Raw genomic sequence first — 18,297 nt, forward strand, 5'->3', positions numbered from 1 at the left:
TAGAACTTGGTCTGGAGAGTCTACAGATTTACAAACATGAGAGTTACAGTTCTAGAACTCATAAAATATGTTAAGATGAAGAAATTTAAATTTTTCTTTTATGATAAAAATAGGGGAACTATTTCTGGACTGTAAATGGCAAAAATCCTATATAACCTACCCAAAAAGTGTAGGACATTTCAGATATCCAGAAGAGTGCTTCAGTAGGTAAGAACTTTCAATCTGGTTTGCGATGAGGGAAGTTTTGTTCTATGGTTTTAAAAGGAGGCAGAAAACTGTTGGTTTCCTGGACAAAGAGGAATTCAAAAGATACACATATGCATGCACATGTCCTTCGATAATTTCTCCATTTGGATATTTAGGCTTTATTATTAATCTGTAAGATGTCTTTATATGTGAAAGCATTAGCCTTCTGTCATGTTCAACCCAGTTTGCTGTCTGCTTTTAACTTTATGTTTTCTATATTCAAACCTTTTTCTGTTTTGTCACATCTCTCTATATATTCCTTCATGATTTCTTCCAATGCTTTCATGCTTACAATGTCCTTGTTTACTTAAAGATCAATTAAATATTTACCTACCTGCTAGTTATACCTTTCATTTAAATTAAATCCATATGGAATTCACCGTAAAATATATTGTAACGTGCAAGTCAGATGCTGACTTTATTATTATCATTATATTTTTTAGGAAATCTAATTCTTTGCACTTTACTTTCCAAAGTTTTTTGATGAAAATTTGAAAGCAGTGAATACCTTTTACATAGTTAATTTATGTACTTAAAAATATTAAGATTATTCAAAGTATGTGCAAGTATATGTAGTTTTGTATTATAAAACTTCTGATATTTAATAAACATGCCTAACAGCCAGTACCATCAAATACATTTGGTGGCAATTATGATGACCAAGTCCTACCAAAATCTCCTTACAATAACTAGAATTAAGCATATGATACCTGGTTCTAAAGATTACAAATAGAATATTTCTTCAAAGCTCTAGTCTAAATCTTCTATTTCATTTTGGAATTTAGAACTCACAGCTCACTGGCTTTCCAATATGTTGGACTAAACAATTCCAGAAGATACATTTAAAAATAACATCAGGCAAAGGAAAATGTGGTTTTGTGCCATAATTTCTTAAAAGATTTAGTTATGGTTTGATGCATAATGGTCAGCTGCATAACTAGAGGGGAAAATCATCGGTATTTTAAGGAAACATAACTTTGAACTACATGGAAGTGTAACTGATTCTCATGAACAAGGGAAGAGGTTAAAGATTTCCTATTTTTCATTCAATAAATATTGAGTATCTACCATGGAACAGATGCTAATATAGTTACTGTTTTTATTGTTTTCAGTTATTGGCATTTTAAAAAGTAGTTTAATGGAGACAGAGAGCCATGAGTTTAAAAAGTTTAAATTTATAGTGAATCTGAACCATGTGACATTTTTAACGCACACCATTCTTTCATATGCACTGGAAGAACATGGGTAAGGGAAGAAAAGTGACATTTATTAAATACCTATCATGTGTAAGCATGACCTTTTTTTTTTTTTTTTTTTTTGGTTTTCTCCTGTACTGGGAATCGAACTCATGACCTTGCACTTATCAGGCAGGCACTGTGCCTCTGAGCTAAATCCCCAGCCCCAAGCACGATCATTTTTAATCACATAATTTTAATAATGCATCTTAGGTAGGAAAAACTGAAGCTCAGAGAGGTTAAGAAAGCACTTTCCTAGAATGCCCACAGCCCTTGGGTTCAATCTCCCAAATCACAAAAATTACCTAAATACGTTTTTTTAACAAGAGAGAATTGGGGAACACAATTAGCAATTAACTGACTTAGAATTCAAGTACCAATTTGTGTAATCGTGTGCTTTTTTAAATTATAAGCTAGCTTTTTAAAAAAATTTCCAACTTATGCTTGTTCCAAGAGGAAATATCAGCAATTCTGGGAATGCCCAAATTAAAAACAGAATAAAGAAGATGTCAGAAAAAAGCCATCCCATAATAAGCAGACCACAGAAATCTGAGGCGAGAAAATCTTTTGTTTCCAGCACTCCAGCCTCAGCACATGCAGACATACGCACAGAATGCATACTTTTGCATTCTAAGTTTTCTATAGCAAAATTTGCATTTCTATTATTTCAGCTAATTTTAGCATCTTTTCATAGTGAGAATTCACAAATCTACCAGGCTTTCTACTAATTTCTTTTGGGATTCGAGGCCACTAACTTGTGGGCAGTAGTGAAGTGTACGGATCCCACCCATCATCCAGCCAGCCAGCCAGCCAGCCAGCATTGCCGTAGTTAACTGACGGTGTCAGTCCGAGTGAGAAACACTCAATTTAACTGGATCAGCACAGCTCTGGGTGTGGCTGCAGGGATTTACTGGAGACAAGATCCGCCCTGGGCGGGAGTGGCACCAACCTACAGGCGTGTAGCCCGAATGGAATAAAAGGGAAATGAAGAAGGAAAGCTTGCTTTTGTTTCTTAGGAGGAGCTCCAGTCTTTTCACCCTGGACATTGTCTCCTGGCCTCTAGCATAGACCCTTCAGCCACCGGAGGAGACCCGTCAGCCTTCCATTACAGAACCTTCAGCCTCCTGATAGACTCACGGGGGCACTTCCGGATTTCCGCTGCACAGATGGTCCTTTTGCACTCTTCCACACCTGCCTCTGTGTGCAGCCACTGTAAGCCCATCTTGTAAACGCTTATATATTTGTGTATCTTCCATTAAACCTGTTTCTCTAGCAAGCACTGAGTGATACAATCGTCCACCTACCTTTCCGCAAATCATTACCAATTTCCTATTGTGTCAGGTGTTATTTTACATTCTAGGGATATAATGATGATCAAAACTCAGATTGTCGCATTAAGGAGGTCACATTCGAGTGGTGAAGAGACACAGTTAATAAGCAAGTAGAAAAGTACACAAAGATGGTATTTTGAATGGTGATGTACCATTAATGAAACAAACTGTGTGATACGTAGACTAAGCAGGCAGGCGAGGAAAGCACTTCATTAGATAGGCTGTCGTGGAAAGAGCCTCTGAGTAGAAACCAAGAAATGAGAAGCAACTAAGCAGAGAGAAGCCAGGGAGAAGAACCTAGGCAAAGGAGACAATGATTCCAAACGCTCCAGGTAGGAAAGAAGGCGGTGCGCTGAGGAAATCGGCAGGTGGCCGGCAGTGAAAGGAAGAGTGACGGTGAGGCTGCAGGGAGGCAGAACTCCAAGGATGTGCAAAACTGCAGTTCGGGAATCAGCAAGTTTATCTCAGGTTCACTGGACGCCAGAGTGTGAATTACTTGGGAGATAACAAAAAACTGGTTTGTGCTTATACAGGAAAACAGGCTGAATTAATGATACGATACCTAGCTAGTTCTTACTGAGTGCCAGCTAAGGACCAACTGCTTCTTTAATCACGTTACCTATCACACATCTGAAGTAATTTAATCCGATACCCCTTTGAGATAGGCAAGCTTGCCATCCTGACTCACAGGAAGCACACAAACAAGCACCAGAAGTTAAGCTACCTGCCCAAGCCTGTAATCAGTAAGTGGTAGGGCCATGGTTGGAATCCAGATAGGCAACTCCAGAGCCACCTTCTTAACCACTATGCTACACGTTCCCTTTGAGAATAAAAGAGCACAAGCAAATAAACCCATTTAGAGGCCATTACCATAGCATAAGTGAGAAGTGAACAGTGGTTTGACTAGGATGGTAGTAGTGAAAATGGAGACAAGTGAATGGCTTTGAGATAGATTTGGAAAATAAGTGAAAGCATTTGTTTTCAGTAACAGAAAAGACTCAAGGATCTCGTCTAGTTTTCTTTAGAGAAGTAGCTATATAGTAATAACTTCTGGTTTGATAAAATGGACTTATGACTGTGCAGAGAATGAAATCAAGCATTTTGATTTTGATATGGTAACTCGAAGGCAGAAATTAAATGTGGTCCTGGAGATATCAAGCTGAAGCAGGAGATCTGGCTGGGTAAGTAAGTATGACCTGTCACTCATGGAAATCCAGGACACATGAGCAGAAAATCAGCTCGCAAATCCTAGCATCTGGGACCAATCCGAAAGTGTTATCTTCAGTTCTTCTCACAAGAGATCAAGCAGGTTTCTGATAGGATGCCCTACATCTGACTTCAGCCCGAGGAGTGGAAGATATAAAAGACAGCCACTTCTCCGACACAGTGCTCTCTCTTTCACAGCTGTCTGCTCTCACCTTGCAGAATGTACTTCTTTTCCTATTTTAATTGGCCAGAACTGTAACAAGCGGAAAACCTTGCTAGCTTTTGTGCTCATCCTAATTCTTTGTTCAGGATGACAAGAACCTAAAAAACATCTGCAGAAGGAGTCCACAGCACCTCAGAACCCCAGTTACAAAGCAGCATGTCTGCAAGTCAGCCTGAAACTTAGGGGTGGGGAGGAGGCTCAGCAACCTACAGGTTGAAGGCGGTACAGACACAGTCGTGGATGGAGCCCTCAGGGAGGGCAGGACAAGAAGAGGCCAATGAAAGTGACAGAGGAGCGGCTTGAGAGGTAGGAGGAATGCGTGGGTAGGATCACAAAAGCCAAGGAGGAAAATCTCTCCTAAGAGACGGGCTTGTTCTGTTGTGCCTCATGCTGCCTCATTCAAGGGAAATGAAGGCAGGCAAGAGATTACGAGATCTGACCCTGTGGCCACTCATGTGCCTGGAAAGGCAGATCACAGAGACCCTCAAAGTTCTGCTGCGAAGACAAGCAGAGAAAAGGGATGGAAGTTGCAGCGATGAGGAGCCCTGGAGCTTCTTTCTCTGAACTCGTGGTGCTCTGTGCATACCGACAAAAATGAGTTTGTCCAAGTATCTCAGAGGGAAAACTCACACTAAGATATAACCTGCATCTCTGAAAAAGTGGACAGTGGAGTAATTATTTAGTGGATGCTTCCCTTGTTGCTTGGAGACAAAATAATTGTTTCACATGTGAACATTCCGGGGATTTCTGAGTTATTTTGGATCCTTGAGTGCTCCCATAAAAGTCTCGCTGGTGAAGCCCTCAGCAGTAGGAGGACACACAGGGAAGTGAATGAAGTCAGCTCCCTTTCCTCAGAGGACCTGGGCTCTCTCTGAAACATGGGCTGGTTTTATCCCAAGCATCGAAGTCGCTGATTTGCACGTGCAGTCTCTGCAGAAGCCATCCACAGGGGAAAGACATGGTCCACACAGCTGACATAACGGGGAGGGAGGGGCTGAAGACTGACCCTGGGAACTCAAGGTGGGCTGTGTCCCTGCCCAGAGACAGGTGAGCCTGGCAACGCGGGTCGGGAATTCCTGTCCTAAGCAAGCTTTTATTTCTCTAGTTTCTTGTTTCGCAAGGTTATGATCTTTCCAAAACAGGCCCATCACAAATCTTTCTGACTTTGTTTCTCCTTAGCAGTGTGAGTTTATTTGCAGTTTCTAGGCCACTCTTTTTGAAAAGCTTTTCCTGGATGGGAGAAGACAGGAGCAAGGGGGAGGGGGAGGGAGAGAACAGACCAATGGGAAGGGAGGAAGAGGCAGAGCGAGAGAGGCTGGGAAGCCAGCTCTTAATCGCTTAAAATCCTCTATTAGCGAAGCTGCAAACCACCCTAATGACACCAGAAATTCTGTTGGCTGTGCTGGAGCAATGCACATCTCTCCCCTCTCTTCTATTCTTTCTCTCACTGAGACTCTTAAATTCTGATCAAGACACAGCAAGGAAATAAAGTGGAAGAATGCTAAAGGGGAAAAAAGCAATGCTCTTCTACACTTTATGCACTTGCAACGCTTGAGTTTTGCATATGGAAACACTTGTGTTAGATAATGTAGAAGTCTCACGATATGTACTTCTTTTTTGGGAGGTAGGGATTGAGGGTTGAACCCAGGGCCTTGCACATGCTAAACACAAGCTCTACTGTTGAACGACGCCCCAGCCTACTTCTTTTAGAAAAGAAACAAAAACAAAGAAAAAAGCAAAAACAAACAAACAAAAAGAGTAAAAGCAGAAATATGGTGATAAATGGTCTAATGTTTGTGCCATCCATAAAAATTTCTGTATCTTGAAGGCCTCAGAGAAAATGTCCGCCTACAGAAGGGCAGTTGAATAAATGGCGGCGCTTAGTGGAACGGGACGGTGTGCCGTCACCGCAGTGCCGCGACTGAAGGGGACATCACTGCTGAGCAGCAATGACAGGACAGCTACTCCCTGGATACACATCCGTGAGGGCAGGAACCCTGTCAATATTGTTTATTGCTCTAGCTCGGCTACTAGGGCAGTTCCCTGCATTCAGTAGGTGTCTGATAAATATTTACCTAAGGAATGAACAGAAAGAACCACAGATCAATATGGCATAATTCTTGCCAAAAGCAAAATAAAATAAATCCTATAAATGTGATTACATCCACTATGACACAAATGCTTGAACATTTTATAATGAACGTGTGTTTGTTACTTTGGAATTAAAAGAGAAAAATAATGAAAACAGAATCTCACAAACACCACAGAACAGACAGAAGGGGAGGTTAGGATTGCCGGGGTCTCAAGAATTCCGAGAGCTCGGTCAGTCTCTAGGGGCAACCTGACGGCCAGGCCCCCCACAGAGGAGACCGAGAGCACACCAGGTGTCACAGGGCAGGGGAAACCCACGCTGCACGCGGAAAAGCTGCAGGATGCGGGGTTTGTGCTTCAGGAGCCCAAGGACAGGCATAGCTGAGCTCTGAGAAGATCCGTCTAGGCTCCCAAGACAGAAAGCTGTGGACCCGGAGAGCCAGTCTCCTACTGGCGCCAGCGCTCTCACAGCGGGCAGGGAGCCCTGGGCAGGAGGCGGCGCCCAGAGGCCTCTGCTGGGGCAGGGAGCGCTGGCCTATCTTCCACGCAGAAGGCAGGCGTGTGGAGCTGCCCTCGATGGGATGGGGTGGTCTGCACAGGTGCTGTAGCCTCAATCAGAGGAGTCCTTACGCAGAGCAGCACACCCAGCAGCCTTGCAGACCTCAAGGTCAGTGGGAGGAGCCTGGGGCTTTCAAAGAATAAATACCCTGGAGGGTGGAGTGAGGTGGAGGGTGAGGACAAGTCAGAGTGCTGGGACATCTGGGTGACTACGTGCAAAGTACTCTCTCGCTCGTAATCCGGGTTGCTGGATTTTCTCATGATTGAGAAATATGTCTTAGGAAGAACAGTATTTCTATTCCCCGTTCCCTGAATGTGCCCTTCCTTGCACTTTGAGGGCTATGTATCCTTTTATGCACATTGATCTGTCTGCCGTGTCATCCTCTGTTTCTCAAACTCCTACACAACTTTCAAAACCCTGCTTACAAGCCAGCTCTTGAGGGGAGCATTTTCTGGTCTGCTGGGCAAGACTTCTCTTTACTCTCAGGAGCGGGGTCACGGTTCTGCTGTAACAGGAGCTCACATTTTATGACATTTAGAGAGGCTGAACTCCTCAAGATGGGAATGCTTCTTTCATTTAACAAAATTAGTAAATTGGGTACTGAGTACTTTTCCAGTCACTTAATTTCTCCTATACTGCGATAGTACCTCACTCTTAATGTATTTTGTTAAGTAAATGAGAATTCTTCACTTACCCTGTTCTCAGAATTATGCTTTTATTCTAAGCCTCAACAAATACTTACTAAGCAACTGCTATAAGTCAGGACCACACTGTTCTTGCCTTCAAGGAGCACGAGGCCTACCGAGGCATTAGGTAACTGGATGACAAATATGAAAACCAGGCCATGTGCTATGACAGAGGAAGCATAAAGCAGGGCACGCGGCCTGGACTTTGAGTTCTGTGCTTTGGCTTCCCACTCTGCCCTAGACACAGCCTGAGTATCCTGCATCTAAGATACCTAGAGCCAGGAACGGGTTTGAGATTGACCTCAATCTTTGAATATTTGCACAAACTATTAAAAGCTTCGGATGTTGGAGCATGTCAGATTCTGGACTTTCGAAATGGGATGCTCATCCATGAATGTATTTATTTCACATCCAGCCTTACTTCTTTTCTTCCAAATTTATTTAGTTCTGGCCTACCTCCAGCCTTGCTATAAACTACAATCACTTCTGTGCTATGATTTTTAATGTCTCTCTCTTCCCCTACTGTCTGCTTCTCCTCAGTCTAAAACCTTCACCACATATAGCCCTCTGGTAAATAGTACATTTTTATCGTAACTGTAAATGCAACATTTGGTTTTATTCAATTGTCTTGTTCCCATCTCACGCTTTTAAAAACGGCTGCCTGGACTTTCTGTTTGCCACTTCTCTTTCATGTCCCTGCCAAATAAACTCTGGACTCCACCCCCACAGCTTTTTGCAGTTGTTTCTGCTTAAGACTGGTGCTAGCCCAGAGGTCTGCTCCTGGCGCCCGTCCCCGTCCCGGTGCACATTCCCTTAGTCTCGCTGTGGTGTCTGAACCTGTTGGCTTCTTTCCTCTGGAAACTCTCCCTTCCCTTGGGAACAGAGACGCAGCCACCCTTGGCTCTCCTTCCTCTCGGAATGACCATCCTCAGCTGTCCTGGCTTCCTCTCCTCGTGTGTGTCTGAGTCCTCTTCTCTGTCCTCTAATCTTCCTCCATGCGCTACTCTCCGGTAATGGCTTTAACACCCTACACCATGGCTGTCATCCTTTCTGAGTTCTCTTTAGGGCTCTAGACTTTTCAGTCAAATGCAGGAAGCCTGACCTGAACTAATGAGCATGACTCCCCACCCCTCTCCTCACTCCTGCTAGTCCACTTGTGTGGAGCCAGCAGAAGTTTAGACACCACCCTTTCCCCTGCCTGACACCTACACCTGGCAACTAAGGTCCCACAGTTTTCACCCCAAACACGAACTGCTGCCCTGGCCTTCCGTCCAGGTAAACTCCTCGCCATCACTTTTTTATCCTCACCTGTCCACTGTTGAACACATATACAGACAGATCTTTTAAAATTGTGAACCTGGTCGATAATACTCCTTCCTACTGAAGCCCTTCACTGGTTCCGTAAGATCTTTTTAAACTTAATAATGGCAGCCAACAGCCATAGCCACTCTTTGGCCCACAGACTTACTCAAACTCTGGATACTGAAGATTCTGAACGCCCTTAGGAGGGGCACACACTGCCAGCCCAAAAGTCCCCTACACAGTCTTTGAATCAGGTAGCCTCACTCTTTGCATTGCTGGCCTCACTTGTGGGTGGACCTTTAATCTCACGGATCAAATTCTCCGTGCCTGGGGTCCTCAGCCTTTCATAATCTGGCCCGGCCATCCTTTCTCTCCCATTTCATGCTTTTAACTCCGGTCTGTGGGTGCCAAGGGTTATGCTGATCTGCTCCACTACACCGATTAATGCCACTTCTCTGCATCCTGGGGCTTATGAAATGTGAGAGGCCAATGCTGATAATAAGTAGTGCAACCTTCTCAAATTACAGGGCCGCGATGGGTGTGGGAAATGGGACAAGGACATAAAGCCAGTGAGTAAAAGTAGTAGTGTGGGAATCACATTCAAAAATTTGTTCTCCCTCTTACTTAAGTATCTGACTTGAGGCGGTAAAGTAACTTTTTTTTTTCCAATTTCTGTGTTGCATTTGTTTCCACAGCCTTAGTACCATCCCGAAGCCGTGAGTACATGCAGGCATTGAATAAATACTTACTGGATAAATCTATGTTGGCAGAAACTGTAAATGCTGAATGTCTTCATTACTTAGGCATCCATTTCTCTTCTTTTGCTTTCTTTCACTGTAATCACCAGGTGTTTAGGGTCCACCCAGCATTCTCACTTTCAGTGGGTCCCAAGTCACCCCAACCCCGGAGTAAGGACATACAAGACAACAAAAAGTATGGCTAGAGATAGCACCCACAGAGAGAATTAAATACAAAGTAAAGCAAGAAAATGCTTTCTCCTCTCCTTTACCATGTACACACAGATTCAACCCATTATACACATATAAATAAGACTCTTGCCAAGACTCGAGAAGGACATTCTTTGATTAGAATGCATGGAGGACACAACGATTTGTTTATTACTGGTTAGAGTTTCTTAAGATAAGGCTTCATTATACAGCCCTGTTTAGGATCCTCCTGTCTCAGCCTCTTGAGTGCTGGGATTGCAGGCGTGTCTTGGATTACACAGGGAGAAGGATAAGCCTTTAATTACTCTTTCAATGTATTGCCTCAGGCCTGATCAAACCATGTGATTGTTTAGTTCTGGAGGGAGTCTAGCAAAAGCACTGGTGGAAAGGATAAGATTGCAAAACCTGTGTCCTTGTGGAAAGCCATGAGGTCAACACTAAATGCTTTCCTGAGACATGCCTGAAGGAATGATAACATGATGGCTTACCAAGTCAAATCTCATACCTATGATAACTGAGCTGTATTATCCTCGCTAAAAGGTTTGGTATCCGCCCATTTGTCCTAGCTATGCCCTTGGTTCTCACTCAATAAAAGGTGACTGAGATTGGGAATCAGGGCTGCAGTCCGAGAGGCTGTAAATCCCCTAATCCCAGACTTTTACCCGTCTTGTTTTTCCTGTCTCTCTTACTTTTTCTTTTCATCCGCGGGTACCTCGTTTTCGGGACCTGACACCCTGAGCAGAATGACAAAGACCAATGACAAGAGAGTTATAAAGTCATTAACTAGTAATTCCTGGGGATGTAGAGGTATTCCTGTGCCTCAACATTGATCAGCTTGCGGGCTGCATTTACTACCTTGTGGGGTCACCCTGGGGAGTCTCTTGTCCCCATGCAACAACCCCAAACACATGCAGACCACAGAGCCACAAGGCTCAGATTTCAGCACCCACACTATTCAGGAAAGCCTGTAACACACAGCATTTCTGGACTCTCCGTCCCAAGGTGATGGGCTTAGGGCAGGGCCAAAATATCCACATTTGGGCTAAGCTCTACCCAGGAGTTTCAATAGACCAACACTGTACTCTGAAACTGGAACATGCTGTCATAAAGGTGAGTGGTTTAGAACGTAAATGATTCTCAGGTTCAGCCCCATAATTTGCTTTTAGACACAGTCCATTCTTCCACCATGATTACCTTTCTTAAGTCTCCTGCTCAGGCTTACTTTTTTTTTTTTTTTTTTACATTAAATGGAAAGAAAATTTTGTTCTTGTCATTCTAATTGCAGTTGCTATGTTTTCCAAGAAATATTGCCTATATACCTGTCACTTGTAATCTATTTCAACAGGTACATATTTCCGTGGCCGAGGCAGCTAAGCTCTGGAAATACAGATTATGCAACAGTGCCTAGGATCCACACTCATTAAAGTGATACTATATTCTTACGGTCTTTGTTTTTTAATTCACAGCAGGCTGGCAGTCATTCAATTACAGTATAATTTGGTACTGCCGCTCACTTCCCTTGAAGCGATTCACCTCGATTCTAATCGTTATATTCAAAGGATTGCTCTATCCAGATGCCAAGTTTCCTCAACGAGACAAAGGCATAGCAGAAATATTTCTGTTTGGCAAGGCCTGGCAAATTTCTGGAGGCTTTGTCATGCCTCAGCAGGGCAATAGTCAGGCTATAATTTGCCTTAATTTTTCTCCCCACAACAACAACGATTACCTCTAAGTTATTGGCACTCAAAGATTTCTCTCATGCCATTGTGAATACTAAAAGATACCTTCTATAAAACACCTTGCTGAAGAACAGATGGCAAAGAATCTCTGATTCTGACCATTTTGTTTGGTGAGCTGGTGTATTTTTTTAGTGTAAGTCCCAAACTTGGCCATGATCCCATGCGTGTACATCAGAAACATAAAAATAACTCAGAGAAATTACTGGTCTCCCATAAAACAATCAGTGTGCTATATGCATAATTTGTTCCACCTGCCATGTTTACAAGGCACCCTATGGAGAATTAGCTTAAAACCCAGCAATCCATCTGCCTCCTGGTTCTGAGGGGTAATTATTGCCTCAACTAAGCAAAGAGGAATGCACAGCATGCTGCTAACCAGGGCAGGTGACTGATACGTGTGCCTCACGCACTCACGCGGGTCACAGCTCATCCGACAATGGCTGGAGTCCTGGTATAATGACAAACACAATTCACTAGCCAAAGCGGGGAGAAAAATGCACAGAAACCAACATTCGATGGGCCACACCCAGAGCACAAACTACAAGTGTGGGCTTTATCACTTGTCTTGGGCATGCTGAAAATAAGGGAGAAACAGGGTATAGGGTGCTATGATTCCATGTTTAAAAAACAAAGTATCTCTGTTTAAACAACAAAATATTGGTTTTAAAGGGGAGGACATGAAAGCGGGTACACTATTTCTACAGTTGTACTTCCTATGAATTCTTTTATTTATGTTTTTGTTTTTTTGGTTTTTCTCCGGTACCGGGAACTGAACTCATGACCTTGCGCTTGCCAGGCAGGCGCTTTGCCGCTGAGCTAAATCCCCAGCCCGAATTCTTTTATTTAAATAAGGCATTAATCACCATTTTAAAAAATGTTCTGTTTGCTAACACATACAGTAGGGCCTGGCCTCCAAAACAACATACACCTAGCCATCTCCAGCTAAGGGCGTGGTTCTCAGACTGGCCCGAAACTGTACGGAATGGTCTGTCTTAACATTAGAATGATGTCCCAAGTACAAAAACACTTGTGTGTGAGGAAGCACACAAAACACACGCATCTTTAAAGAGATTTTGCCAATGAGAAGCTATTCAAATGAGCGCTCTTTGGGGACACACCCCAAATGAATTGCAAAAGGTCACATACAGCTCCTTCCCTCTGAAATGAGATAGACACAACATACAAATTAGCATACAGAATATCCAGTTATTAAGTGTTCCATGCCAAGGCTCCCACGGGAAGAGAGGAGGGAGGCAGTAGAGTGGGGGACAGAAAGAGAAAGGAGGCAAAAATGGACAGGTCACTTCAGAAATGGCTCCAGTTTTTTAATTTCACTACTCAGTAAAAGTGTAAGAAAAAAGTATGGTGAGAGTAAAAGAAACATCAATCTACAGCTGTCGTTTATTTTGCCAAAGTGTAAGTACCATCCATTATCATGGATATTTGTTTGGCTTTTAAAGCCAAAATCACAATCAAGAATCAAAATAATCTCTTATATTAAGTATGTTGAACTTTATGTAATCTCAACATATTGTTTCTTTTAAACATGAATGTTTTAGAAAATATGCTCTTCATAGTTAATACCTTTCTACAGTTTTGGGGGAAAATGCAGTTTTCATAACCAATTTCACTCTATTTGAATAATATCTTCTTCTGTAATTTCACTTTCAGACTGTAAGAGTCCCCTTACCTAGGAATTTCCCCTTTTAAACTAGTTGAAGTGATTTAGAAGGAACACAGCTGATGCAGAAGGAGTCCTGCACAGCTATGAAGCTTCAGTGACAAAAGACACCTCTGAGTTATTTTAGTTTCATGCTAGCGGAGAATGGCATTTCAATGTCTGTGTGTACCTTGTTCTCCAATTTAACTGCCATGATTAAGCTGCACATATTCTGGCCTCAGTGTCAGAGTGGTTGGATTAAAACCAGCTATTTCCCCCTGCTGGTTGGACATGTTTTACATTCTCTACCTCACTGCCTGCAGCAGTAATGCTCCCTGTAGTCCCAAACCCATTTATTTTCTACCTACTGACTGACCTCCTAAAGCATCATTAACATGCCCCCAAAGGCCTTGCTGCTGTCAATTTTAGTCTGCACTGCACTCAAAAGCCTCTATAGGGTTCATCAGAGCTCTCTAGCAAAGGAAAAGGCATCAGACCCAAACCTTGGGGAATTGTCAGCACTGAAAGATAAGGGAGAAGCTCAGCTGGAGTGGAGGGAGTCCTGCCTAGAGACACAGTGCAAGGCTGCGACTGGAAGGTCGGTTTACAGATGACCGTAATTATATGTTTCTGCCACTCAATTCTCAGCTAGTTAATGGCAGAAGGATCAATATCGAGTGTCGATTTTCATGTACACCATTATGGCCTTAGTGGGAAACAGGTCTTTTGGGAAACAGGAATGAGTCAGGAAATGGGTCTGCAAAAGAATGATTCATGACTAAAATTAATAATTTTATTGATCTGTCTTTATATTTTCTAAAATATGTCTGGAGGGTTTTTTTTTCTTTTGTTTTGGCCAAGTGTGTATTTTCTGATAACTACTCACACTGCAGTTAGTCACAGAGACATTAATTTCATGGGCGAATATGGGGAATAAATGTGGGATTTCATTGTGTAAACAAATAGGGTCAGGTGGAAATGATGTCCCCCCACCACCAGAGTGAGCTCTAAGATCCAAAATGGAGTTAAAGTAAATAGCACTACATTCTGCAAATCTGACTCTAGGCTCTGGGAAACTCAACTGCTCCAGCTCCTCAGGTACTCTGTGGTTCCCTTCTTGGCAGAATGGGAAGCAAACCATCAGCGGGCTTCCATTTTAAACCAGCTTCACATCCTTCAGTGGCAGGGAATACGTTTCGAAACGTGATATTTAGACTGCATTTTTCAGAACCAAATCAAGAATTTGAGGTTCCACAGAGAAAAAAATAAAAAGCAGGCAGCAAGACATTTCTAACATATAACTTACACACAGAATGGAATTATTTTGGGAGCGTATGGAATACATCCAAAGCTGTATTTATAAAAAAATATTTGAAAATGTAGTTTCCAAGGGAATTTTGCATCCTGCAAAATTCGAGCATGAATATACCATGTTTAGTCACACACCCCTTCGCATGCACATATTGGTCTTCAAAACACGTTTCTAAGTTCTAAAGCATTACCTACTCTGAAGCATATTCTTCATTAATCGTAAGACAGTCACTTTAAATCTTCCCCAAATTCCCCATGCTTCTCAAGGAGTGCAAGTTCTTCTAAGTTACGTGCCTCAGCGAGCGTCACCGGCTGAGCCAACTGATAACCGTGTTCCTTTCAGGAGCTATGAAGAGATCTGTGCCTTTATCAAGTATGCTCACAACTCTGAGGAAACTTCCTTCATGATATGCCAAAACTGGCATCCACAGGCCATCCTGCTAAGAACCCTCACTTACTAAATACCTCTGTAAGCCAGGCTCGGAGCTAACAGGACATTCGTGTAGATGGTAGCATTCAACCTCACGGCAGCTCTCCAAAGTAGGCACAGGCTGAGCATCCCTAATGTGAAAATCCAAAATGCTTTAAAATGTGAACCTTTTTGAGCACCTACATAAATCATAAGTAGAAAATTTCATACTTCTTGTGACAGGTCATGTGAAAAGGCAGGTGCACTAAAATATTGTATAACATTGTTCTATTTGCTATACACATAAAATAGGGCCTGGCCCTATACTGTATCACAGTCTCCCTCTCTCTCTCTCTCTCTATATATATATATGTAATCAATTTCATATATACATATATATATATATTATGGGACATAAATGAATTTCACTTTTAAACTTGGCTATCATCCCCAAGGTATCTCATTATGTGTAATTTTCCAAAATTTAAAATAATCTGAAATCCAATACACTTCTAGGCCCTGTGCTTTTAAGTGAACTAAACTGACCACATATATTTACATACGGCATTGTTTCTCTGGTGTGAGAAATTGAGGGAATGAATAAGGACCGAAAGGGAAGACAGATCCTGGGAAGCAGGAAGGAAATGTTCAGATGGGAAGGGGAAAGAGGGGGAAGAGGAAAGTGAAAGGCTAAAAGAAAAGAGAATAGAATGAAAAAAATGGCAACAAAAGCTTGTGTAAATAAGGTGGGGAAGAGGGGTTGAAGGGACGGGAGGGGGATGGGGAAAAAGAAGAAGTGAGACATATTATATACAGGTACAAACTCCCTATGATGAATATGACCATTTCATATATCAAAAGTATACCAATAAAATTTACTAAAAAACCACTTCTGATCCCAAGCATTTTGGATAAGAGATACTCAAGCTATATAATCTTTCCATTTTACAGATGTAATAACTGAGGCTTGAGGCAGTTAAGTAACTTGCCCAAAGCCCCACAGCAAGTAGTAAATGGGCCGGGATTCCAGCCTTCCCGTAACCAAGCCTAGCACATCACAAAGCCTGTGCTATTCCCCACTAAACAACAAGGTCAACTTGTTCTCACTTGTTCTCACTCTCACTTATTAGAAATGACTTTATTTTGAGAATTCCATAACCAAAAGTACACAGGCTTACAGAAGTTGTGAGTATAAAAATCAACCCAATATCCATTCTGGATTTACAATAGGACACACTGGCTTCACCAACAGATTCAGGAAGTTAGATTTCATACTCAAGTTATAAACTAAAAAGAACATAGAAAAACAGGTACAAAATTCCACTGGCTTGAGCCACATGAAACCGCTGTTACCTGTAGGTCAAAACAGGCCAAAAGGCTAAACCCTACGGCAGTCGTCCAAGTGGAAGTCCAGTGCTAGGCCATCAGGGCCCAGGCGGGGTCCACCCCAAGTCCACCCACAAGGCGCACACTGCCCACCCCAGTGGCTCCGTGGGGACCATACCTGAGCAGAAGCTGTTGCTGCTGATGGTCCTCGCTGAGCGCCCGGAGCTGCTGGGGTTGAACTCTCTGCTCTCTTCCTCCGAGAAGGGGGACTCTGAGGCCGGGGACACCTTGTGCTGTTGCTTGGGCAGATGGGGCCGCAGAATCAACCGGGGAATCTTGCTTCTGGAAATCTCCTTCTCGTGATGCTGCACTCTCTGCTCCTTCTCAGAATTGGACATCGAAAAGAGAACAAAAGGAAACTTGTTTCTCCCTCTCAGCTCCTGCCCCCGCCTTCCAGGCTGTTTCTGAGAAGTCACATCTCTGAACACGGGCTCTTCCCGGTCAGAGCTGTTCTTATCTGTCACTGCAAGGAGCTCCCGAACTCTTGCCCCAAGAGCTTACCCTTCTGACCTACTCAGCGGCATGCGCCCATACACACATGCAGGCTTCCTCCCATCAGCAGGAAGGCCACCTGCTCCTCCAAGCCCTCTTCATTTGGGCTTCTTCTACTACCATCAAGCATTACACCCTCAGAGCTCTTTACCACTCGGCACACTCCAGCTTACAAGTTCTCTCCTTCAGACTTCCATTTTACCTCTCCTGTACCAATTTGACTTGTTTTTCTGTCTCCCTACGAAGTAGACATCTTATATTTAAGATGAGTCTTTCTTTTTCTGATGGATCACACACTCTTCTCCTTAACATCCCTCCTCTTCTAGACAGGTTCTTAATTATTCATTAATATCCTGGTGCACCAGGCTTGTTGCCAACAGAAAAGCAAACACGGATCCAATGCCCAGGAAGATGGCTCCACCTTTATCATCGTGTTCAGCTTTTGTTTTCCTTACAGGACAACCCAGGGGAAGAGATTTTTCTCTCCTTAAAAATGCAGCATGAGATAAATTAGCCATGTCCTCGCTTAAAAATGCTTCAAAGAACTATCTTGAAAATGTTTTTTTCAATCTCAAGCGTTCTCTCAGCCATTATTTCAGTTCTCCTTAAGCCACAGGCTGCAACACAGAGACCCCAGGAATCCACCCACATCCCTTTTCACAGGTAAGGAAACCGAGGCTAGAGGCGGCACAGGCTGTGCACACCTCGAAGCAGAGCCGGCTGCAGAGCCCGTGCTTTTCTGGGCCACCGCCACCCTGCCTCCTTAAGATGGATTCTAGGAAGGGCTTTCTGCAAAAATTCCACGGCTCACTCCAACCGCTGCAATTCAAAGAGGGCTTTGGCTTAGATTTAAAAAAAAAAAACCATTTCACAACATGACCTTCTGCTCATTTCGGCTTACCAGCAGAGGTCACGGCCAAAGTAAACACGTCTGAGGCTCCCACAGTGCAGGAACTGAGGGGTGAACCCCCGCCGCAGGGCACAGCTGAGGTGGCTCAAGCATCCGTGCCATCCAGGGGCCGCAAGCCGCACCCAGCCTCTGGCTCAGTCACGCACATCAGTCACCCAGCAGGTATCCCACGCCAGCCGCTCGCTGGCCACACTGCGGACTCCGAGCCAATCCGGCCACCGACACGCTGGAGTCCTTACGTGTCAGTCACGGATGCATCAGATTCCTTTTGCACACACACACACACACATACACGCACGCACACACCAAGCTTCACTCCAAATCCCCAGTTTCAGCGGACAGGATTAACCCTCTAAAAGTCAATCTCTCTAATCCTCCCACCAGCCGCCCAAATCTCCACCTTGCTGCGCGCCACGTCCCACCTTGCGGACCCCAGCACCCGGGCAGAGGTCTCCCTGTGCCCCCCTGTCCCCAGCCCCGCTCTCCAGCCATCCCGCGCTCCTCACCTGCCCGCTGCCCGCCCCGCAGCGCCCACCGCCCTCCTCTCTCCCGCGCCCTCCCGCG

The 18,297-nt window shown here is 43.7% G+C and overlaps 1 protein-coding gene across 1 annotated transcript in view; it reads right to left on the bottom strand.

The window, feature by feature from the left end:
- Sybu (syntabulin (syntaxin-interacting)) overlaps positions 1-16,654 on the bottom strand; it is a gene marked incomplete at its 5' end in the record, with an annotated part of 65,532 nt that extends 48,878 nt beyond the window's left edge. The window contains 1 exon segment of the mRNA XM_005381884.2: positions 16,450-16,654. Within this exon segment, the coding sequence (XP_005381941.2) occupies positions 16,450-16,654 (205 nt within the window).
- Positions 16,655-18,297: the final 1,643 nt, after the last annotated feature.

Source organism: Chinchilla lanigera, unplaced genomic scaffold, assembly GCF_000276665.1.
Source record: "Chinchilla lanigera isolate Chin_1 unplaced genomic scaffold, ChiLan1.0 scaffold00016, whole genome shotgun sequence".
Taxonomy (NCBI): Eukaryota; Metazoa; Chordata; class Mammalia; order Rodentia; family Chinchillidae; genus Chinchilla; species Chinchilla lanigera.